This window comes from Nycticebus coucang, chromosome 11 (genome assembly GCF_027406575.1).
Source record: "Nycticebus coucang isolate mNycCou1 chromosome 11, mNycCou1.pri, whole genome shotgun sequence".
Taxonomy (NCBI): Eukaryota; Metazoa; Chordata; class Mammalia; order Primates; family Lorisidae; genus Nycticebus; species Nycticebus coucang.
Genome location: NC_069790.1, coordinates 114,510,845 through 114,536,680, shown reverse-complemented (window position 1 = coordinate 114,536,680; position 25,836 = coordinate 114,510,845). Strand labels below are relative to the sequence as shown.

The window sequence follows — 25,836 nt, the reverse complement described above, 5'->3', positions numbered from 1 at the left end:
AACCCTCCACTTGTTCCTAAACAGTCTCACCTTTTATTTTTATTTTATTTTATTTTTTTTAACGAATTGCCCCCAACAAAAGCGTTGCTTCCATCCCGGATTTGGGGCGTTCCTTGGGCCAGAAACTGACACACAGCGGGGCCTCTGCTGTCAGCCACTGGCCGACCAAGCCCCGCCCCACCCCCACGGCGGCCAATCCGCTCCCAGGGCGGTCTCCTCCGCGCCCCACTCCCCAGCGGTGACTTTCCACTTCCCCCAGCATCGCGTCCGCCACTCAGTCCTTTCAGATCTGAGAAGCTCTTTCTTCTTGGGAACCACCCCTGGCTGCTCCTAGCAGATCCCTTCTGCCCTGAACCCGTGCTGCAGGGAATAGCGGGGCAAAAGGTGAGCGTGGTGTAGCGTGGGCGCTGGACCAGGAAAGGCCTGCGGTGACAGAGGCCACAGCGGCTGACAGCGACGGGACCGGAGAGGGGCCTGGATGGTGGATGCCCGGGAGGGGTGGGGATGAATCTGGGGCCTCTGCGCGTGCCGGAGGGTGACGGGCAGCCCACAGAGGAATCCTTCCTTCTGCCCCCCTTTCTGATTTTTCTCTGCGGTCTCTATTTCATTCTGGCACCATGGTTAATTCCCTCTTCCTCTGGGAGATGGATGACCCCCTTTTTCCTGTCATTTGTTTTTTGCTTCACCGGGAGCCATTGAGATCTGAGCTCATAGGAACCATGGAGACGATGTTATCTCATCTTCTGCGGAGGATGGGGGGGAGGAGCATGATAGTGAATTCTTTTAGGGTAGCTTGTCTCTGCTTAACCCCTAAGTGAAAGTCCTCAACCAAAGCCAGCGCTTTGCATGCTCATGGCCTCTGAGTGTTTGTGGTGAGGGAGTGATGTCTGGGGAGGGATGCTGGAGAGAGTGGGAGAGTGGGTGCCAGGATCCAGGAGAATGTTAGTCTGGAATGCATTTGGCCTGAATCCAGCAAGTGCTGGATTACACACTTACAGGGTAAATGGCCAGGAGCTAGCCACCAGGTTGGCCCAACCTGTAAGGGAAGGAGAAGGCCTTCAGTGGGTATAGGAGAAAAAGACCTTTGCCAGTTGGATCATCATGAAACTTGAAATTTTCAAGTACATGGATGACTAGATAGAAAGGACAGAATGTATCTGTCTAGCTGACCAGCCAACCACGTTCGTATGTGTATTCCAAAAACATACCTGCCTGTTGTCTTTCTCAAGTTTTTACTTTCATACCAATGACATTATCCTGCACATATTCTTAAGCTTTTCAGATTCAGTCTTATTGGTGCTTCCTTTAGTTTCATTCTTTATGGTATAAATGTACTATAATTTGTCCATTCTACTGCTGATGGACATTTGTGTTGTTTGTAATTTGAGAGATATATTAATTATCTACAGCTGTGTAACAAAGTAGTCTAACACTTAGCAGTTTAAAACCAAAAACCCCAAATGAAACAAAATAAACCCTACTGTCTCCTGTCTTAAGAGTTTCTGTGGATCAGGAACATAGCAGGGGCTTAGGTGGAGTCTCTGATTCAGGGTTTCTCACAGGCGGTGATCAAGGAATCAAGGTATTGGATGGGGCTACAGTCATCTCAAGGCCAGGAGTGGGGTTTTTGGGACATCTTTCAGTATTACTGACATGGCTCCTGGCAGGTCCTTCAGCCTCACTGGCTTTGTCAGTTCTTTGCACATAGGCCTTTATAGAGGATGATCACAATATGGCACCTTGCTTTCCCCAGGGTGAAGGCTCCCAGGGAGAAAAAAAAAAAACAACAGAAAACTAACTTGTTTTGTCACCTAATCACAAAAGTGACATTCCCATCACTTCTTCCATGTTTTATTCATTAGCAGTGAGTCATCTTTAGGTCCAGCACACACTCAAGGGGAAAGGTTTATACCAGGAATAAATACCTGGAAACAGGGATTATTAAGGGCCATTAAGGGCCATTTTAAAGAGTACCTATTACAGGGAATTTTAATGAATAATGTTCTCTACCATTCAAGTACCCTTGTGTAGGAGTTTCCCTGGTGTCTATAGCTATGAGTAGAACTGCTGAGCTGTAAAATTTATGTATAGTTGACCTTATTAGGTTATTTCCAAAGGGTTAAATAAGTTGCACACCCTTACCCCTCCAGCAGGGGGTAAGAGTTCTTGTTGCTCCACATACTTGTCATAACTTGGTCTTGTCAAATTTCATTTTTAGTCTGGCAGGCATGAAATAGCATACCACTGTGATTTTATTTAGCATTTCCTCATAACTCATGAGATTGACTGTCTTTTTATGTGTTGGTATTGTGCATTTTGTCTGTGAAATTCTGGTTCTGTCCTGAAAATATTCATTTTCATATTGGGTTGCTTACCTTTTCCTTATGGACTGAATGGACTTTGTTTTTAATCTGGATACTAATCAATTCCTTGTTAACTATATATGTCACAAATACCTGCTTCCAATTGCTTCCGAGGTTTTCTTCCTCTGTATGTCTGTTTCTTTCTCTGTCTCTATCAATGAGTGTAAGCTTTGAATTTTGATTTTAAGTTACCAGTGCTTTCTTTTATATTTTATCTTGCTTACAAATTATTTCCACAAGATTGTAAATTAATTTTGCTTTATTTTCTAAAAGCTTTTGTGATTTCCTATTTGACAATTAGATCACATAGAAATTTATTTTTTTGTGTTGTTTATTCCAGATGGATAATCAGTTTTCCCAAAACCAGTGATCTACATGAATCAAGCTTTCCATATATGTCCCATAATTTGTTTTAAGTTTCCTCTCTTATGATCTGTTTGTCCAACTGCACCAATACTAAATTTTTAACTACTATAGTCTTATAAAAAGCCTTCAAATCTAATAGAAAAGTCCTTCCACCTGTTTATTGTTCTTCAACAGGGTTTTAGCTATTCTTAGAGCTTTGACCTTACATATAAATATTTTTAAAAAATTTGTCAAGTTCTCCACAACAAGAAACAAACAAGCAAGTAAACCCGTTGAGATTTTAATTGGTAATCTATTGTCACTATATTTTAGTCCATTTTGTGTTGTAACAGAACACCTGTGGCTTGCAAGTTGTAATGAACAGAACTATATTGACTCATGATTCTAAAGTCTGGAAAGTGATAGATCAAAGGGTTAACATCTGGTAAGAACCTTCATGCTGTTTCATACAACAATGGAAGGGAAAAGAGGGTGAGAGAGAGAGAGAGAGAGAGAGAGTAAAAGAGAGCCTAATTCCTCCTTTTAAAACCAAACCACTCTGTTGATAATATCATTAATTCATTCCCTTTGTCCTCAGGACCTCTCTTTAGACTCTACCCACTTCATAACACTGTTGCATTGGGAATTAAGTTTCCAACACATGCTTTTTGGAAAACACATTCAAACCATAGCCCTCTATATATCAATTTGGGGAGCTATGACCTCTTTAAGATATTCAGTCTTTCCACCAATAACTTGGTATAAATGCTATTTATTTAGGTCTTCTTTAATGTTTTGTACTATTTTTGTATTCTTTTTGCTCTTTTTTTGTTAAGTGTATTTAACAAAATTTTTTCTTTTATAAAAAGAAAATTGTGATTTTTTTATTTTATAAAAGTTATATGTTTATTGTTGCTAACATACAAAGATCCACTTGCCTTTTATATATTAATTATATATACATTATATTTAATAAAATTATTATTAACCCTCAGTTTATCTGTAGATTCTTTTAGACTTGCAGCATAGATAATTATATCATTTGAAAATGACAGTTTTGTTTCTTCCTTTCCAGTTTTTATACCTTAATTTCTTTTTTCTGTCTCACCGCCACAGCTAGGAACTCCAGTACCTTGTTGAATAAAAGTAGTGAAGAATATCTTGTTTTGTCCTTAAGATAATAAATATTTCATCCTATCAACTTTGAACAGGTCATTTGCTATAATGACTTCCCTATGGTAAGGAAGTTCAGTTTTTTCTTTTGGTAAACACTTTTATTATGAATGGATGTTTTATCAAATGCTGCTTCTGTAACTCCTGATAATATCACATAATCCTTTTTCCTTTAACTATATTAACATGGTATAGTATTGAATTTCTGATATTAAAAAAAAATTTTATATTCCTAGAATACAAAAGCCTTCCTTGTAAATATGTAATAACTTTTAAGAGTAGATATAGATATAAAGGCAAACATTAGATAGTTGAACTTGAATGCGTGAGTTGAGATTGGCCTGCTTTTATCCTTTCTGTATTAATCTTTATTTGTATCGGTATCATCATAAAATTGTATGGGTAATAGTCTCTCTTTTTTTATTCTAGTCTTTGAATTTTTGCAAGATTAGTATTATACAATTCTTAAATATTCCTTGAATCACTTGGAAAACTATCTGGGTTTAGAGTTTACTTTGTCAAGAGATTTTAAACTTGTTGGTCGAATTACTTTAATGACTATAGAATTATTTAGGTTTTATTATGGGGTCAGTTTTGAAATATTGTATTTGTCAAAATATTTAAGCATTTCATACATATTCATATATGTATTCAGATATATTCTTATATATATATGTTTATTCAATATATAAAAATACAGTTGACTCTTGAACATGTGAGGGTTAGGACACCAACCTCCTGCACAGTAAAAAATTCACATACAACTTTTGACTCTCCAAAATTAGCTACTCACAACCTACTGTTGACCAGAAGCTTTATGGTAACATAGTCAAATAACACATATTTTGTGTGTTATATATCTTATATGCTACATTCTTACAATAAAGTAAGATAGAAAAAAGAAATTGTCATTAAGAAAATCATACAAAAAAGAAAATATATGTACTACTCATTAAGTGAGAGTGGGTTATCTCGAGGATCTTCATCCTTATTTTCTTCATGTTGGGTAGCCTGAGGAGGAAGAGAAAGAGGATGGGTTGATTTTGTTGTCTGGTAGTGGCAGAGGCAAAAGAAAATACACAAGTAAGTGGACCCACGCAGTTCAGGACAGTGTTGTTCAGGAGTCAACTGCATGCGTATGAATATATGTATTCAAAATTGATAAAATAAAATTGTCCATAATATCTTCTTCTTATCTGTTTAAATCTTGCCATCACCTATTAATATGATCCCTTTTTCATTACTAATTAACACATGTATGTTTTTTCCTCTTTTGTTTTAGTTTTGCTGGAACTTGGTCTACTTTATTAGCTCTTTCACACAACTTTTTTTCTCACAATTTTTTGCCTGTTTTATTACTTCTTCTTGCTTTCTTTTATTTTTTCAGTTATTTACCTTTCAAGCTTTTAGATTATAAGCTTAACTCATTAACTCGAGCTTTTGTTCCTATGTAAGATTTTAAGCTGTTAAGTTTCAGTCACTGTTTTTTAACTCCACCTCATAGGGTTTTGTATGAAGTTTTTGATCATGTAGCTTTAAGTGTTTATAATTTCCGTTATATGTATGTTGTTTGAGTCATGAATTTCTTAGATATGTGCATTTTAATTTCCAGTTGTTCATATGAAATAAATGTTGCCTAACTTATAGTCAGAGAATGTAGGATACCAATTCCTTTGTATTTATTGAATCTGGTTTTTGTGCTTGAAAGGATGTGTAGTCTCTAATTATAAGGAGATTATGTGTATCTTTAAACTGTGTTAACCATGTGATCCAATCTTATGTATCTTTACCAATTAAATTAATAATTATAGAAATAGGTATATTATAATTACTCACTATAATGCTAGGTTTCACAGTTTTTCATTGTGTAGCTATATATTTTGCTCTGTATATTCTGAGGATACGTTATTAGTGAATTGTGGTAAACTGAACATTTTATTTTAATGTAGGGATCCTATATCATGATACCTATCCACGTTTATTGTTTTAAAATCTTAATTTGTTCAAATATCAAGTCAAGCTTTCTTTGATTGGTATTTGTTTCATTTATCTCTTTTATCCTTTGACTTTAAATCTTGTGAATCTATGTTTTAAGTACGTATGATATCTGGATTTTAAAAAATCCTGGATTTAAAAAAAATTGACAATTTATAAATTATCAATGAGTAATATAGTCTTTTTATGTTTATTGTGATTAGTTATATTTAGATTTATTTCTACCATCTTATTTTTGCTTTGCTTTTTATTTTTCCTATTTTTCTGTCTCTTTCATTACTACCCCTCTTTTTTTTTTTTTTTCTTTTTTTTTGGCTTACATGGAAGTTACATGCTTTAGGTCTTATGTTTTAGGAATATTTTAATTTTTAACACATTTAACTCATAGCATTCCTAGTTTATAACATACTTAGTTTTATAACATACTTTACATAGCACACTCAAGTTAAATAACATTGGTTCTTAGGACTTTATGCCTAACTCTTGTAACTGGGGTGCCAGAACCAGGAACATGAGCCACTCATGGGGGTTAAAGACGTCCTTTGTTGGCCAAGATTCAGAATCCCAGAAAGACAGGGAGATCATTCTCAAAGGCTGCCTGACTTTGGGAGAACTTCACAGAGTTCTTATGCCCTCCTCAAAAGTATTATCTTTAGTTTCACATCATCCAGCACGCTAATCTCTAGCTGAAGGACTCAGTGTTTGTTACATTCCCAGGCTGTACATCTGGTGTTTTATCCTTCAGCTCAGGGTCGTGGTGGCCTTCACCGTTTGAGAAGCAGGGGAGGACTGGGTGACGTGACTGACTGATAAGCATTTGTATCTTTAGGAAACTTTTACAGCTATTGGTAGGCTTGAGGAAGTTTCTCCTCTTATACTCTCACTTCTGAATATCAAATGATTTTTATTATTATTTAATACCATCAGTGTTTGATTTTCCAACCTATTTACAAATATTTTTGCTTAAAGATTTTTCTTTTTATGAAAACATGATGTATAACTTACATGTATAAATTCACAAAAATGTGCACTTAATATGTAGTATATGTGTATATAGTTTAGGTCAGGATATATAATATTCAGACTTCTTCACTTTCACAGATTACCACTATTCAGATCTTTATCATCAAACATTGGTCCAATTGCGATCGTCACATAAATTGAGTAATAAATAGGTATTCTTTTGGGTTTGGCTTGCTTTATGCAGCCCTAGGTCTGTCCACATGGTGGCATATAGCAGTACTTTGTTCTTTTACTTTTCTCTGTAGTATTATATTGCTTAAGTAGATCACAAATTATTTATCCATTCCACTATTGATGAACATTTGAGCTTTTCCAGTTGTTTTGCTGTTAGAAATAAAGCTACTTTGAACATATCTTTTGGTATCACTCATTTTTATTGAACATATACCTAGTCAGCCTGAATAGAAAACACCAGTTTTGCAAAATTACTTGATCAGTTTACCCTCCCATCAGAAATGTCTATTTTATACGTTCAAGCAACTCTAGATCCTTGTCATTGTTTGATATTGTCACTACAGTTAATTTTAGACATCTAGAATAGATCTAAGTCTCTTACAGTTTTACTTTGAATTGCTTTGATGACTAATTATAATATTAAGTATTTTATTGTATACTTATTGGCCATTTGACTATCATCTTTGATGAAGTGTCTGTTCATGTTTTTGTCCATTTGGGTAAACGAAGTAGTTTCTTTGTTAATTAATTTTGTGAAAAAAAAAATTTTTTTTTTTTTTTAACAGATCTCACTTTGTTGCCCTTGGTAGCAGCTCACAGCAGCATCAAACTCTTGGGCTGAACTGATTTTCTTGGCTCAGCCTCCACAGGGCTGGGACTATAGGCATGCACCACCATGCCAGGCTAGGTTTTCTATTTTTAGTAGAGCCTGGGTCTCACTCTTGCTCAGGCTGGTCTTCAATGCCTAAGCTCAAGCAATTGACCCACCTTGCCCTCTTGGAGTGCTAGGATTAAGGGCTTGAGCCACTGTGCCTGGCCAGAAGTTTTTTATAATGTTCTGAATCATGCATACACATATTTTTTGTATTAATAAATTGCAAATATCTGTTTCTAAACTAAAGCTTATCTTTTCACTTTGGTAATAAAAAGTACTTCTAAATTCATTTAATTTTAATAATACCTAATTTCTTTTAATAAATCCAAACATTTATGATTAGCAATTAAGTCCTATTTGAGAGAATTTTGCCTACTCCTAGATTACAGAAAAGTTACCCTATGCTTAAATGTTTTATTGTTCACATTTAGTATAATTTATCTTGAATTATTTTTTGTGTATGACATGAGGTATGGGTCAGGGTTTATTTTTTTCATATAGATACCTAGTCAGTCAAGAACTACTTACTGAAAAGTCCTCTTGACACCAGTGGATTATATTAGTTACTTTATTGTAAATCAGGTAACTATACATAAGTGAGTCTGTTTAAGATTCTTTATTCTTTTTATATATTCATTTATACATTCATTCAGTTTGATTTGCTATATTTTGTTAAGGGTTTTTGAATCTATTGTTCAGCCTCTCGTATTTTGTTCTTGTAATATACTTATCAGATTTTGGTATCAAAATTATGCCACGTATAATAAAATGAGTTGGGAAATTTTTTTATATTACTATTCTGTGGAAGAAGTTGTATAACATTGGTATTGTGTTTCTCAAATGTTTAAGAAAATTCACTATAAAATTCCTTCTAGGTCTAAAGCTCCTTTTTGGAGAATGTTTTTAATTTTGAGTTAAATTTCCTTAATAGATAGAATTATATATGTTTTCTATTTCTTTTTACACAATTTTGGATAAATTATGTTTTTAAGAAATTTGAAAATTCATCTGAATTTTTCAGGTTTATTGGCATGGGGTTATTTATTATATCATTTGTTTATCTTTTTAATATCTTTTAGGACTGTAATGTAAAACCCCCTTTTATTTCTAATAATAATCATAATATATTTTCTCTCTCTTTCTTTATTGATCATTTTTCTTTTGGTTTATTAAAATCAACTTTTGGTTTTATTGAATTTCTCAATGTTTTTGAATTTGATTTCTGCTTATATGTTTATTACATTCTTTCATTTATTGTCTTTGGCTTTGATTTGTTGTTCTTTTTTTTTTTTAATATCTTAAGATAGAAGCCTGGATGGTTTACTTTCAGACTTTTCCTCTTTTAGTAATATATGCATTTGGAGGTACAAGGTGCTCCTAGTAATTGATTTGCTTCATCCCACAAACCTTGATATGGTGTATTTTAATTTGAGTAAAAATTATTTTTTAATTTGCATTGTGATCTCTTTTCTGACCCAAGGGTCCTTTATATCTGTAGCCTCCAGCCCCCAGGTGGCCTGTTCGTGGCCTGTTAGGAACCAGACTGTACAGCCCGAGGTGAGGGGCAGGCCACTGAGCCTAACTTTATGTGTATTTACAGCTGGTCCCTTAGCTGGCATCACTGCCTGAGCTCCACCTATGGTCAGATCAGCGTAGGCATCAGATTATCACAGGAGAACATAAAGAACCCTACTATAAACTGCACATGCGAGGGATCTAGGTTGCACATTCCTTATGAGATTGTAATGCCTGATGATCTGAGGTGGAAATGTAATGGGCTTGAATTATTCCCAAACCACCCTCCCCAGATCTGTGGAAAAATTGTCTTCCTTGAAATTTGTCCATAGTGCCAAAAAGTTTGGGGACTGCTGGTTTAGAAATATATTCTGTAATTTCAAAATGTGAGAATTTTCTAATGAAGTTATTGATTTATGTTTTGTTTAATACTATTCAATCTCTGTGTTTTTTATTTTGTTTAGTTTTTTGCTTTGTGCCCAACATATGGTCTGTTTGAGAAAATGTTTGACAAGCACTTGAAATCATGTATATTTTATTGATGGTGGGTGTATATGTATCATATGTTAAGATGGTCAAATTTGTTAACTGTGCTACTCCAATCTTGTGTATGTATATCCTTACTGAGCTTTATACACTTATAGAGAAAGATGAGAAGGTGTATTTAGGGTGGCGCCTGTGGCTCAACGGAGTAGGGTGCCGGCCCCATATACTGGAGGTGGTGGGTTCAAACCCAGGCCAAAAACTGCAAGAAAAAAAGAGAAAGGTGTATTAAACCATCAACTACAATTGTAGATTTGTCCATTACTTCTTTTACTATGGTCAACTTTTTTATGAATTTTGAAGTTATGTTATTAAGGACACAAATTTAACATTGTTGTATTGCTTTGTGCTCCACTGATTTGATCTTTTATTATGAAATGTCTTTATTATCTCTAGGAACTCTTGTCATAGTAATACAGTTGTCAATGCACCCACACTAGCTTTCTATTGGTTAGTGTTTGTATGGTATATAATTTTCCATCTTTTTGTTTTCAATCTCTATGTATTCATATTTGAAGTTTTTTTTTAAGTAAACTCTGTCTTGTAATTGGATTTTTAATCATTTACAATGAATAGAATTATTGATATAGTCAGTATTTTGATCAGATTGGTCTGCTGTAATGCAAATGTCATGGAGTGGGTAGCTTACAGTTCATTTATTTCTCACAGTTATGGAGGCGTGGCAGGGAAAGGGCGGCATTCTAAGAAAAAGGTGCCAGCAGATTCCATGTCTGGCGAAGGCTGGATTACTGGTTTGTAGACAGCCCCCTTGTCAGTATATCTTCACATGGCCAAAAGAGGGAGCTTTAGCTTCTTTCTCATAAGGACACTAATACTATCAAGGGTGCTTCATACACATGACCTCATCTAAACTTAATTATCTCCCAAAGGCCCACCCCCTAATATCATTCCATTGTGAGTTAGGGTTTCAACATATGAATTTTGCAGGGACACAAACATTCAATCCTTGGCAGTTGGGTTTAAGTTGACCTAACTGCTCATTGTTTTCACTTTGTTCCATATGTTCTTTATTATTTTGTTTCTCTTTTCTTGCTTTCTTTTGAATCAAACATTTTATATTATTATTTTTTCTATATTATTTAGAATTATATAATTTTTATTAGTATTTTAATGGTTACTATAGATGTTACAATTGCCTATTATTACAATATACCTTAAAATGTTACTTTTACCTATTGTCAAATAATGCAAAACTTTAAAACAGTTTATCTCCATTAATCTAGTCTTACTGCTATGCTATTGTTGTATTGTTTATTTTTCATATGCTATTGATTTAAGAAATGTATATTTATTTATATTGACCTATTTACTCTTTTTAGTGTTCTCTATTCCTACCTACAGTACTGTGTTCCTATGTGCAATGTTTTTCCTTAATCTTGAAAAATTCTTTTTAGTAGTTCTTACACCATATTCTGCTGACAACAACTTCTCTCAGTTTTTGTTATTAAAAATTATTTTTATTTTTCCTTTATCTTTGAAGGATATTTTTCTTGAGCATAGAATTTTGGGTTGGCAAGTTTTCTTTCTTTCTCTTAGCAATTCCACTGTATCTTTGTTTTCATCATTCTTTTGAAAACTGAGCTATATGGCCCGGTGCAGTGGCTCACGCCTGTAATCCTAGCACTCTGTGAGACCAAGGTGGGTGATTGCTTGAACTTAGGAGTTGAAGACCAGCCTGAGCAAGAGTGAGACTCTATCTCTACTAAAAATAGAAAAACTAGCCAGGTGTGGTGGTGTATGCCTATAGTCCCAGCTACTGGGGAGGCTGAGGCAAGAGAATCAGTTCAGCCCAAGAGTTTGAGGTTGCTGCGAGCTATAATGATGCCATGGCACTCTACCCAGGGGGACAGAGTGAGACTCTGTCTCAAATAAAATAAAACAAAATATAATTTTTTAAAATCAAATAAATTTTATAAAATAAAATAATCAGCTATATTTTTGCTATTTGAATGGTAAGTATCCTTTATTTCTGGCTACGTCTCAGATTTTATGAATTTGGTTTTCAGCAGTTTGGTTATGATGTGCTTTAGTGTAGTCTTCTTTGTATTTAATCTTCCTGGGAAATGTGGAGTTTCTTCATTTTGTGGTTTGACGTCTTTCATCTCTTTGGGGTAATTTTCATTCATTAGTTATTAACATACTGCTTCCATTTCATTCTTTCTCTCCTTTGGAACTCTGATTACACATACGTTGTAACTTGTCACCATGTCTCATAATTCTACTATACTCTTTCTATATCCTTTCATTTCTTTGTGCATTATCCTTTCTATCCTCTTAGCTTATGTATGGATACTCTCTACTGACTTTTGTTGCAGTTCACTAATTCTTTGGTTTTCTTTTCTTTTCTCTCTCTCTCTTTTTTTATTTAACGTGCCATTAAAACTATCAATTAAACTATTGCTTTTATTATTTTTTATTTCTAAAACTTCCATTTTATTCTTTTATGAGTTTTAAGTTCTATGCTAAAGTTCTCCAGCCTTGTTTTTGTTATTTTTGAACATATTAATCAGAGTTGTTTTAAGTTACTGGTCTATAAATTCAAATATGTAAACCTCTATGAGACTATTTCTATTACCTGTTGGTTCTCTTGAGTTCTTAGCAACATATTGAGCCTCTTCCTTAATTTTTGATTAAATGCAGGATATTGTGGATAATTATTAACATTCCAATTGATATGGTTTTTCTAAAGGATTTCTGGGGGGAATGAGCAGATAAAGTATTGGAAGATTACTTACATACTATAACAGGTCAGTTGTTTCAGGCTTTGTTAGGACTAGTTCACTTAAGGTCTGCTCTTTCACCAAAAGCATAGTCTTTACTCCTCAGGCATGGTTCTTATTCATATGCCACAAATTTTCTTATGTATCAACTGAAATCACAGCGTGTTTATAAGAATCTTTTTTGTTGGGGCTTGGATTTCACCTCTTCATCTCCCTAACACTGTAGCTACTAAAATGCCTGTTCAGTTGTTTAGACTTTTGGGCACATTTCTTCAGGTTTCTTTGGGGTCTGTCCCTGTGCATGCATAGGTTAGGAGTCAGCCCATGATTTAAGGGGAATTTGTGTATAGATTTTTACATTCACTTCTCCAAAGTGCTTTCATGTCTGAAACTTTACTCTTTGATTTCCAAATGGCTTCTCAGTCTTGAACCAGTAAGGATAACACTTTCTGTTTGGCCTCAGTTACCCTGCAGTGTGAAATGGAAAATGTCCATAAGGAAAAAAAGTCATAGTGAATATGGAACTCATGTGTTTTTTGCCCATCAGAAATTGTAGCTGCTTAAGTCCTGCTTGTGTTGTTTGCTTTTCAAAGTCTTCAGTTGTTCCAAAGATATTCTCTCAGTGCCAGAATTAGAAGTCTCTTGCCATTCTGTTTTACATCTCAGCCAAGTTGTCTAAAATTATTATCCTTCTTTTTGAGATACATCCTTTGGAATTTCCTTGATGTAGGTCTTTAGGTAATAAATTCTGAGTGTTTATTGGTTTGAAAATGGCATTTCTTAAGAATTTTGCAATAGAAGATGGTTTCTGTGTATAAAATTCTAGATTAATTACTTTCTCTATATATATTAAAAACATTATTTTATTGTTTTTTTTTTTCTGTTAAGAAGGCTGTGAGGCATATAATCCTCAGTTATTTGTAAGTGATCTGTTCCTTTTCCTCCCATCGGACTACTTCTGATTTTTTTCCCTTTAGTGTTTTCTGTTCTTTTGCTCACTATAATATATTTAGATGAGTATTTCTTTTATTCATCTTGCTTGAATTTGCCAGGCTTTCTGGATCTAAGGATTGGTATCTTTCAAGATCTCTGGAAAAACTGCAGCATTTATTTCTTCCAATAAAACTCTTATATAATCTTTCCAATATATCCGTTTGGAGCTCACATCAGATGTGTGCTAGATCTTCTTACTCTGCCATCCATATGTTCTATTCTCTTTTATATTTTCCAAATTTTGGCTTTTAGACTGAATTATGAACAATGTCTTCTGCTCCAGATCCAGTTCATTAATTCTTTTTTCAACTAATCTTGTATTTAGTCTCTTTAATGAATCTTTATTTGGAACCATTCTATTTCAACTATTATATTTTTCATTTCTAGTTCTAGTTCATTCATTTTATATTTATTTTCTGTTCAAGTTTCTCAGCTTCTCTTTTATTGGTCAAATACATTAAACATGGCTATTTTATATTCTATGCCTAGTAATTCTAATGTCTGAATTCTTCATTTCTGATGTCTCTTATTTGTGATGGCTTTTATTCATGGTATTTTATGTCCTTGAGTGTTATGTGATTTTAAAAAATTACTAATATAAGCTTCTCTTTTTGTCTGGATTATTTTTTATGTAGAAATTCTTTCTAGATGCATTGAAGTTCAATTTTGTCAGAAAACATCTATATATGCTTCTTTCATCTGGTAAAACTACTAAACTGGTACCACTTCTAATTATTTGCTTAGGCATTGTCAGTCCACAGAGTCCTGGATTTATATTACACACCTATGTGGAGAGTTGATTTGGTTGTTCTTTTACTTACTCATTCAAAGACACGTTTTCCCCTTTCACCTTCCAGCAGGGTTAAGACAGGCAAATAGCATTGATTTCTTCTGTGTTGTGCAATTTATTTCTTATTTACTTTTACCCCAGTAAGCATACCTCTTTGGTATCTGAGCATCATGCAGGAATGTCCTTTTAAATTATACCCTTCATGTGGGCCTGGTCTTAAAGTCCTGGGCTGGAAACCACAGAAGTGTTCCCCATACATTCTCCACGGTTGTGTAGAAGCACCATGATGAAAGCCAGCCTTTGTGCCTACTTCCGTCAGTGTTTCCTGGTCTTAGGTTGTTTTGACTTTGCAGAATCCTTACTTCCATATTATTTCATTGATGACTATATGATACTGTTTGTTTTTTTTTTTATTGTTGGGGATTCATTGAGGGTACAATAAGCCAGGTTACACTGATTGCAATTGTTAGGTAAAGTCCCTCTTGCAATCATGTCTTGCCCCCATAAAGTGTGACACACACCAAGGCCCCACCCCCCTCCCTCCATCCCTCTTTCTGTTTCCCCCCTCATAACCTTAATTGTCATTAATTGTTTATACATATTGTTCGCATCAGCAGTATGATTCAGGGTACTTAATCAACTACATTTCTAGAATTAAAATACTATCTTAATACCTCATTAAAATGTGATATTTGCATGTGTGCTTGTATATAAATATGTTATAAACGTGTGGTTTGATAAATTTTCACAAAGTGATCATGTTGTTAGACTGGCCCTTAAACTCATTAAGAGAATATTACTAATAACCCAGAGCTCCTCCTTGTGCCCTCTGTCAGTCAATACCTTGCTTAAAGATAAATCTTCTGAGTTTAATATAAAAACTATTTTTTTATTTGTGTAAATATGATCATACAGTATAGAATTTTGTGTTTCTGGCTTGGTTCACTCTACAGTTGATTGGTAAGATTCTGCTATATTGTGCATAATGCTAATCTTTTATTCTTATTGCTGTACAATATTTCACTGTGAGTATGCCACCATTTATTTAAGTATTCTACTGTTGATAATACCCAACTGATGAAGAAGGGTGGCAGTAGGACTGAGAAAGTGGGATGGTAGCATTTGGGCAGTTCCCGTATCAGACTAATACAGACGGTGCTGCTTTGAAGATTCTGGCACATGCCTTTTGGTAAACATGTGTATGCATTTCTGTTGGGTATATACCTAAGAATAGCATTACTGGATAATCTTATTTATAATTTCAAAGTGCTACTTGTAACCTTTTTAAATGCAAAGTGCTAAAGAAAAAATTACTGACCAACTCTTTCCCAAGTTCTTGAAGTGGCCAAATATGTCTTTATTTTTACTGTGCTTATATTAACAGATACCATTTTCCCCTGCAAAGGTAGGATCATAAATTTTTCACTCAATTTATTGAGAACACTATTCAAGGTATGAATTGAGCTCATTTTTTAAAAACTGCATAATATTTTTACTATAGATTTTTAATAAATTGTTCATTCCCATTTCTGAGTATTTACAGGATTTAATATCTCAAAAGTTATTTCAGTGGTCTCGAGATTTCACAGCAGTCTTCATTACTCAGATATTCTGGGCAAAAACGGGAAAGAAAAACAAACTCTCCAGGGGCAGTAAAAATAAGAAAGGATATAGGATTTAAAATTGAACTAATACTTGTGGTGTCTGGAGTCAAGTAACAGAAGGTAGAACCAGCTCAAATTTTGAGGAAAGTATTGGGAGATGTAGAAAGTAAACAGCTTATGAGGAGAGTGGGAAGATTAAAAGGAAAGAGCATGAATGAGAGCAGAAAATTTAACAGCACAGGAAATTTGTGATTTGGTTAGTTTTCACATCAAGTTGCTGTTTGTTTTGTTGAGCAATGGTCCTAGAGACTTCTTTTCTTACCCTCATATTCCTCTATGCTTTCCACCCATCCATCTACCATCCACCCTTCCAGTGGACATTACAGATCATCTGTTTATGACTTTAAAAAGGGGGAATCAAAAAAAGAATAAAACACAGTTGTTGCTTCCTTTAGTTTGGGGAGTTTTAATTAAACCTTTCACTGATACAAGAAGTCAGACTCTATCCCCATTACCACTGAATCCACCTTCCTATGGAAGGTCCAGTCTGGGCAGTGTTTTGTAATAGGGGAAAAAGTTTTATAATGATCTGCTCCTCAGGACAGTTTGATCTGGGGACACCCTCTCCCTGGGCAAATTAGGGGCCAAGGTAGTGAGGAGTGAGGAAACTGAAGAATCTACAGGGGCTATGCAGACGTCCTTCAGGCCCACGGGGTGAGCCAAAGAGAGGAACGAGTAGTTTCCCCCGCACCAAGGTTCTATAGTTGAGCTCACCAAGCTAGACAAGCAGATGAGATTCAAGGCAGGGCTGGTCAGGCATAAAGCCAAGTCCTGGCTGCAAAGTCAAGTGTTGTAGCTCATTCTTAATTAATTAAAATGGTAACAACTAGGAACAACGTTCAAGAAAACTTCAAGCAGGAAAAATCATATTTGAAGAGAAGCCACTACCAGCAAGGATATTTTACCTAGTTTTATAGTTGATTAATTTATTTTTATTACAAAATAGCATGCAACTATTAATTAAAACATTAATAATGTACATAGAGAAAAATTACTTATAAGCAATTCACTCTCCTCCTTGAAGTAACTAAACTAAACTAGGGGAGTAACCCATAGTTTGACTATTCCATATAATTTTTGTGATTATAAGTATATACAATAAAAGCATTTTAAAGGTTTTTGTGCAAAAATACAAACTATTACTACAGTCATTGTTTTATTTTAAAAAATGATACATAAACATAGTGTGATATATATACACTCCCTACATATATATATATATATATGTGTGTGTGTGTGTGTGTAGAGAGAGAGAGAGAGATTAACTCTTGGCAAACAGTATATGTAGACTTAACCCATTTTTGGAAACAGTTACATATTATTTTTATTTAAATAAATAGTCTTACCAGTTTACTTTTTAACAAATTATCCTGCTGCACTCCCAGGGCGGGCGCCAGGGCCTTCATCCCGGGGTTGGGGGCGCATCTTGGGACAGAAATTGGCATCAAGGCGCTTCTGCAGTCCGGGGGCGGTCGGCAGGCTCCGCCCCCACACGGCGGCGACAAGTGGGCTCCCTGGGACGGCCCCTTCCTGGCCCCTCCTCTGCAGTGTAGCCCCAGCTCCCCACGCTCCACCCACCACCCCCTCCACCATCGCTTTTCGAATAACCAGGCCGCCTGGCCGGTCGCCTTGTCACATCTCTGGCAGGACTCCCTTCCCACTCTGAAGTAGCCTAGTGTGGGGACTGCGGGACCGACGGGTGAGTCTTGCCCACCGATGGTTTCTGGAGCCCGAGCGGGCCCGGCCGCCCAGGCCAAGTCACGGGCGGCTCCCAGCGCTGGTCCACTGAGGCGCGGGTGCGAGAGGGAGCGCAGGGCCCGGGTCCCCGGGGAGAGCGATGGAGGGGGCCTGCGAGGCTGTGGAGTGGGCAGGTTTGGGGCCTGAGACCCTTGAGTTCTTGGGCGCAAAACCAAAGATGAAGAGGGTTCTCTGCAGTTTCCCGTCTCTGTGTCTGTTTCTGCTTTTTTCTCTTCTTTCTTTCGAGCTGCGTGTCTTCTGCTCAGGGAACCTAACCATCAAGAACCCGATACATCTCTGTCCTTTTAAGACATTTTCCATTATGAAATATTTCAAAACTATGCAGAAAAAATAATACAACAGATTTATCATATGATGACATTTTATCATCTTTGCTTCTGCGCTTTCAACCTCCCCTTCCTTCCTAAGAAATAAAACAGTCAAAACCGTTTTCCCAGCAGGTCTCGCGTCCCCTTCCTCAGAGGTAAGTCAGGCCTTGGCTCTGCAGCATCCTGAATTCGGTTTCTCTTGACATCAGTTACTGTTTTCTCTGTATAAACTATGCCACGGAGCTCACTCACCTCCATGGCGCTTTTGGTTGTTTATAATGATTCAATTTGGAGAAAGGGAATTGAAAGTAGATGGGGAAAGGAAATACGGCTTGGATTTGAACCAAAACCCTAGTCAGGATTAAAAGGTACGCATTTTCCTAAAGCATGAAATACTAAATCTTAGGATGGCTTGAATTTATATTCTGTTGAGTATTCTATGAGTATTAAGCTAAGAACTTTGAAAGCATTAACTCACCTAATGTAAGGCTCACGATGAATCTGTGCTATAGATGTTAATTTTATCACGCTCATTTTACAGGTAATAACGCGTAGGCACAGGGAAATTAAGTGACTTGCCCCAAAACACACAGCTGGTAAAGTATAGAGGTGAGGTTTGAATTCAGTCCACCTGGTGGCAGTCGGGGTTCCAAACCGTCATCCCACCCTGTATTTCACATCCTGAAGTGAGCACCTTATTGGAGGTGGGCAGGGACAGGCCACTCTTAGGAGGAGGAGCTGTCAGCTGGTTGTCAGTAAGGAAAATGGGATTTAACCATGCGTGGAAGAATACATTATAGCTACCTATGGTTTGCTTGAAATATACTATTTTCAATTTACAAAAGTAACACACGTAACAATGCAAACAATGAAATTATATAAAATGTTGCCTTCCCCCTGACCTCAGATTAAGGCAAATTTACAGGCCCTTTCTTCTCCCCACCATAATACAAATATAAGCGGGGTTCCTCCTTTTTTTTTCCTTATGGAAACGAAAGTTTATTCCACAATTTCTACAGTTTGTGGTTTTTCCTTGGCAATACATCAAGGTACATTTCCCCAACTAGATTGAGAATTAAGGTTTTCATAAGAATTGAATACGAGACAGAATGTATCTACTGCAGCCTGTTTGGCGTTTTCCTTACTAATGTGTAGTCAAAGAAGTTTACGTCTTCAATAAAACGGCCATCCACACTGCCAGGATGGGCGTCCCTAAGCCGCCGCAGTGCTGAGCCTCCGGGGCTGGCGACACAAAGAAGCGCTGTCCCCTTCCAAGCGCCGCCCCCTCGGGCTCCCACTCCAGCCCGGGAGGAAGTAGAGAGGAGGAGACTGTTAGGGAAACCCCTCCTCTACTCCCGCTCCGGTCTCCTCCCAGATACCCTCTCGGGCTGGACACTGCTGTGCAGGGAAACCCCTTGCCCGCTTTACCGTGCGTCCCTCTCTGCGCGGAGCCCTGTTCCTCCTAGCTGCCCAGTGGAAACTGCAAGGTGACCTGGTGAGTGTCTCTCTCCGAAAAGCTCTCAGGCCAGAGGAGGAGCTGGCAACGGTGGACTCGGCCTGGGTGTTGGGGGAGGGCTGCGCAGGGGAGTGATGGGGGCTCGGGCAGACCAGCCGGAGCCGGCGCGCCGCGGGTCTGGGTGTGCCCAAATCTGGGACAGAGAATCCCTGTCCCTTTGTATCGCTGTTTCTGTGGCTGATTTTGCTCTGCTCCAGGGCTCTGCCTCCCTCCTGCAGCAGTGCTTTTCCAGGTTCTGACAACTGATGTTTTTGTGTGCTTGCTTTGTGTAGTAGAGTTATGTCCAGGCCTGATCCAGAGAAAACAGCATCTAATCCTCTGCTTTATCTGATGAGAATAAGCCCGGGAATACGTAGCCGGGGAAGAGGCAGGGCTTGCTCAGAGTCGCGCAGGTAGCTGGTGACAGAGCATCACTTCTGTCCTACTACCCTTTGATCTTTGCAAATACGGTGCCTGGGACTGAGATCTCTTTCCTACTTGTACTGTTTCCCAGAGGCTGGTGAGTTTGTGCGAGCCTGTGTCTGTGCGTGCGTGCTCGCGCGCTTGGAGGAGAGGGCAGTGGCCTGTGCACCCTCGCCTTCTCCACAGACCTCGGGGGCTGCGGCTGCAGAATTTCCAGCCGGCTCACGGTGACGAGCTTTTCCGAGGCTCCTCTTCTTCCCAGCTAGCCCCCGCCCCCCCACCCACCCTCCCACACACCGGTGGCCCCCGAGGCTCCCCCTTTGATGTCACTGACTTGCTCTTTGAGGACTGGCTCTGGGCCTTCAAGGGAAGGAAGGCCTGCGCCAGAGGCCAAGCTTAGCACGGCCAGCCCCTGGGACTTTGGAACGTCGGTTCTTACACCCTGTGCATTTGATAAACACCCTATGAGGCGAACAGATCACAGCTAGAGGGACTCAGCACCCGGATTAAAAAAAATATGCAAGTCTTCCCACTCCTGGGCTAGTCCCCCAGATGAGTGAGCAAAGGTGAGCAGGAGAAAGAGCCCTGGAATTAGAAAGGAAGTGCTGCGAGACAAAAATAAGGAAATAGAACAAAGCAAAGTTTCCAATCCTACTTATTCATGTGGCAGGGGGTGGGGGTTGAATAGCAAGAGGGGCTTCAAAGATAGTGGTGAAAGTCTATTTTTTCAAGCGGGATGGTAGGTATATGGGAGTTAGTTTGATTTTTAAGTTGTCTTATTATTTAACCGTCTGTATTCTTCTATGTGCATTACATATTCTGTTTAGATGTTCATAGAATTAAACAATTTCTAAATGAAAAATAAGACTGAGCTGGGAATGTCTAGGGCAGAATGCAAAAGAAGAGTTGAACTAGCCCCAATTCTGGCTTACTAGAAGTTGATGGACATTGGAAAAGATACTGAGTGTATAAGGAAAAAAGAAGCATTCTGGAAGGAAACCACATGAAGAAAAGGCCTCTGGAACTGGACTGTGTGAGGTTGATCAATTTTCAAGGTCATTTGCTGAAGAAACATCAATGATCCTAGGTTTGCTCTTATACCCGCATCTATCATTCAGTCATCCAGTAGTGAAACACCTGTTCATTCACAGAACAAAACATATTCTGTGACCTCAGACCTATACTGAAATCTAACCATAATACAGGATAAGGGTGGCACAGTGTCCCAAGGGCCTTCCACCCACCTTGCCTTCCATACAACTCTTTAGGTGCCAGGGCACTGCGTGGTAGGAGTGGAAGCTCTGCTGTCTCCTTGAGTCACAGGTAGTGTCTCATGTACCTTCTGCTTTGGGGGTGATTTTTATTCCATCAAGCTGAAATGAGCCGGAGTGGCCTAGGGAGAGAAAGCCGAAACTATAAGAGGTTAGGGAGGGAAATAAAAGAGAAATTTCCCACAGATTGTGTTCATTTTGTGTTCACAAAGCTAGGAGAACAAAAGGATTCAGGGACAAAGAGAGCGCATTTGGTTTAAAAGTCAAACATTAGAGTTACTGATAGCTGGTTACACCCTGCCTCAAGGTTCCAGGAGGGGAAATCAAATTTATAGGTGGGAAAGTAAGTGCACAGCCTGGTGGGAGATGAAGGAAGACACTTTAGGGCCCAGGAGATAGGATCAGCGGATCGATCTGCCTAATCTTTTATACAGTGTACTTGATCATTGAATGTGTTCACTTGATTGGATTTGTATTACCTCGGTGCTCTTTTTAATTGTAGGAATGATATCTACATAATAATTCATCAAAGGATTAGACTTGATTCATGCAATTCACCTGCATCAAAGGATGCAGACTCCTAGATAAAGAAAACTCTTCACCATGTCCCTTCCTAATGTAATCAGTGCTAACTTGTTGAAGTGTAGCCTACAAATATTTCCTGCGCATATAAAAGACTGGTATTTAACAGTTACTTACATATTCCTGGTGCTTAAGAATGTGGACTGTAGCCTAGACCTCCTGGGCTTGAATCCTAGGTCTACCTTTTGCAACCAATGTGACTTTGGCTTGTATGGGGGGGTGCCTGGGGGCTGTGCATAGGGTCTTATGCACCCAGAGTACAATGGAGTATCTGAAGGCATGTGGAAGTTGGATGGGTATGGTTTGGGTTAGAGACACTGCACCTGCAACAATTGAAAAGGTCCTGGGAAATGTTCCTTGTCAATCTATTTATAGGCTTTCATTTATCTATCTCCATCTGTGGTTTTGTGCGTCACTTAGCATCTTTGTACATATGTCTTCATTACTGCTGCTCTTATTTCTTTTATTAGAAGAGGGTTTTCTGGGTCTAAGGATAGGAACATCTTTGCAACTGAGTTGTAACTGTCAGATTGCTTTTTCAAAAAAGCACAGATGTTCTCCATCATTCCAGGAGACTGTGACAGTATTCCACAGCATTTCTGACTGTAGACATTATTAGCTGCCTTCATCATCATCTTTTTGCCTTCTCCTTCTTCTCCTCTTTCTCTTTCTCTTAGTTCTCATGGGCTAAATTTCTTTTTCACTTTGCAAGAGCTCTCTGTTATTCATAAACTTAAATGGTTTATTCTTAACCAAGTAATTAGAAGCATATATGAGTAGGTGTGTATGTATACATAGCTATTATTATTGAATACTGATGAATATGCATTTGATCTGCGTTGTTTCCTCTAATCTTCAGGACAGCCTTATGTGGTAGATACTCTTCTCCCTATTTAATGAACAAGGACGCTAAGTCTGAGATATGTTGCTAAAGTCTCACAATTTTAGTAAGCAGCAGATCTGAGATTGAAACCCAGATATCTGTACCTCCAGACCCCCAGCTTTTATTCATTTTGTACGTTACCTTAAAACTGAGCATGTCTCTGACAAGAGAAACAGAGAGGAGGTACAAGCCAAAAATTAAAAACTTAAGGACTATTCACATATTCCAAGAAGTGGTGCCAGAAGGACAGAAAGTAAGTGGTTCCAGAGGTTGAAGACAAAGTGTTTGGCTTGGGTCCATGAAGTCGCAGCACACTGTTGGAGGTGGTATGGCTTCATGGACAGGAAGAACAACAGTGTCCAGGGCTGCGAAGTAGTCAGTGAGATGAGATGCCCTGGGTGTCCTGATCATGAAAACACGTCTTTCCAGGAGCTGTTTCAGTACAGTGCATGCAGTGGAGATACAGCTGTAGAGCATCCTTGGTGGGGAGCTCACGGTGAAGAAGTAGAGGATATTTTGAGTTGACATCCACAAACACAAACCTTTTTCATTTGTGTCCTAGGTGCAAGTAAGACTCTGCTGTAATTTTATAACTTGTTGCATTTTCTGCCCCTGGTTGTCTGAGACTTGGATTCAGGCCACAGAGACTTCCACTTTCCTCTTACCCAGCCAGTGACATTGACCAAAGAGCCATCTTTGGAGCCCAGACTTTTCAGACAGGCTCTGTGTTGCGTGACCGGAGATGCAAACGAACAGCAGCTTTGCCATGGGTGTAAACTCGCTCCCGTAATTATTAAGTCAAGAAACAGACTACACGGGATGGGATGGTGTGTAGCGAAGTTCTTTATTTAGGGGTTTGATTTTATACCTTTCTAGTCACGTACACAATCTATTATCTGTTAGTTTCACCATTACCTCAATTTACCTATCTGAAATCAACTTGAAAAGAAATATCCTGTTACCACATCAACACAATCACTTTTGCAGTAAACATCTTCTTCTAGACACTGAATCTCTGGGCAGGTGTCTAAACAAAATCATAAAGAAGAAAGTAGCCACAGGGGAACAGAGTTAATGGAAGAATATCTTCAAGCATTCACTCAGTTTACTCAGTATGAAGTAAGGACTGTGTCTTTCCCTCAGGGTAGAGCACCTAGACCTCTGACAATATGTTGTTAACATACGTCAAGTCAACCCTCTGGCCCGTATCTCTGAGGAAAGGCGGCATGCCCTTTGATCTCAGGCTTCACAGGGCACACAGCTTCAGAGAATGCACTTGTGGAATTTTTAACTCCAGGCAAGTCAACTCTGCATGTGTCCCAGGGGGGCCCAGGTCCCTTAAGCCTCTGGAAGAATAGCAAGTCATTTTAAACTCACACTGAGTTCACTTTGTGTGCTTGTTGTAGGATATGTTTATTTCTAAATATTACACTCTGGGTTCTCTTTGTGGGAAGTGATAAAATCAGCAGGGGAAGGGTGGGGGCAAGATGATGGAATGTGCCCAGGTGGAGGTGACAGCATGCTGCATACTTTATTAGGTCCCATAGGTGCTGTAACAAAGTGCCACAAATGGTATGGCTTAAAATAACAGGAATTGGTTCCTTCACAATGCTGGAGGCTTAGAAATGGGAAATCCAGGTGTCAGCAGTGTAGTTTGTTCTGGAGGCTTCGAGGCAGAATCTGCTCTGTGCCTCTCTCCAGCTTCTGGTGTTTGCCAGCAATGCTTGGCATTCCCTGGCTTGTTGTCTCATCACTGCAGTCTCTGCCTCCAACTTCTGACAGCATTCTGCCCTGTGTATCTGTGTCACTCTGTGTCCAAATTTCCTCTTCGTATAAGGACACCAGTCATCATACTAGTGCCCATCCAAATCCATTATGGCTTCTTCTTAACTTAATTACATCTGCAAAGACCTGTTTCCCAATAAGGTCTCATTTACAGGTACTAGGAGTTAGGACTTCAAAATATCTCTCTGGGGAATATGATTCCACCCTCATCTCTCCCTTCTGTTTCATTCTTCAATGGGAAAAAAAACAAGCTTCCTAAGTTTGACCACATGAATTGAACAGGACAGGGTGCAGTGGGGTGACTGAAGGCACTAACATGGAGTGCTTGGGTCCTTCCCCTGTGCCCATTTTGTCTGCACAGTGAGAAGAACTACCCAGTCAGTGGAGCAGTGAGCTGTTGATTGTTTCTTTGGTTATTCATTTTTCACCAACCTGAGTGTGTGCTTTCTTCCCTACAGAAACAGACAGAACCATGGCAACTCCTTCTGCTGCCTTTGAGGCCCTTATGAATGGAGTGACAAGCTGGGATATCCCTGAAGATGCCATCCCATGTGAACTGCTTCTTATTGGAGAGGCCTCATTCCCAGTGATGGTGAATGACATGGGCCAGGTGCTCATTGCTGCCTCCTCCTATGGCCGAGGCCGTCTGGTAGTCCTGTCCCATGAGGACTACTTGGTGGAGACCCAGCTGACTCCCTTTCTCCTCAATGCAGTGGGGTGGCTTTGTTCTTCCCCTGGGGCTCCCATTGGTATTCACCCATCCCTGGCACCTTTGGCCAAAATCCTCGAGGGCTCCGGAGTGGAGGCAAAGATTGAGCCAGAAGTGAAAGACTCCCTGGGGGTTTACTGCATTGATGCCTACAATGAAACCATGACTGAAAAGCTGGTCAAGTTTATAAAACGTGGAGGAGGCTTGCTTATTGGAGGCCAGGCCTGGGATTGGGCCAACCAGGGTGAGGATGAAAGAGTGTTGTTCACCTTCCCTGGGAACCTTGTGACCAGCGTTGCTGGCGTGTACTTCACTGACAACAAAGGAGACACAAGTTTCTTTAAAGTCTCCAAGAAGATGCCCAAGATCCCAGTCTTAGTTAGGTGAGTACCTTATACCACCGGGGAGTTGGCCCCAGGTTAAAAAGTAGAAAGGGCTCTGAGATCTGCAGTTTGCTCCCAGTATCACAGAGGGGAATTTGATACCCAGACTTGAATTGGCTGCAATTCAACTAGGTTTTACACATACCCTGGGACACAAGAAGAGCAAGGTCTTCATTGCTACTACTGCCCCAGACCACACCACTTAGATCTTTGAGAGGAAGGACATTTTATGGGTTGTTATATCCCCAGAGTCTAGTTTGATCAA

The 25,836-nt window shown here is 38.7% G+C and overlaps 1 protein-coding gene across 3 annotated transcripts in view; it reads left to right on the top strand.

Moving 5' to 3' along the window:
• The first annotated feature begins 253 nt into the window (after positions 1–253).
• The window catches only part of TCAF1 (TRPM8 channel associated factor 1), a 49,873-nt gene continuing 24,290 nt past the window's right edge, over positions 254–25,836 (top strand). Inside the window, exons 1-2 of one of the 3 annotated variants that reach the window (XM_053553390.1) lie at positions 254–384; positions 24,938–25,571. In XM_053553390.1, coding sequence (XP_053409365.1) covers positions 24,952–25,571 — 620 coding nt within the window. In that variant the 5' untranslated portion in view covers positions 254–384; positions 24,938–24,951. Of the gene's footprint in view, positions 385–17,548; positions 17,674–19,398; positions 19,536–24,937; positions 25,572–25,836 lie in introns of those variants that run through there. The other 2 variants (XM_053553389.1, XM_053553391.1) reach the window with 2 other exon arrangements.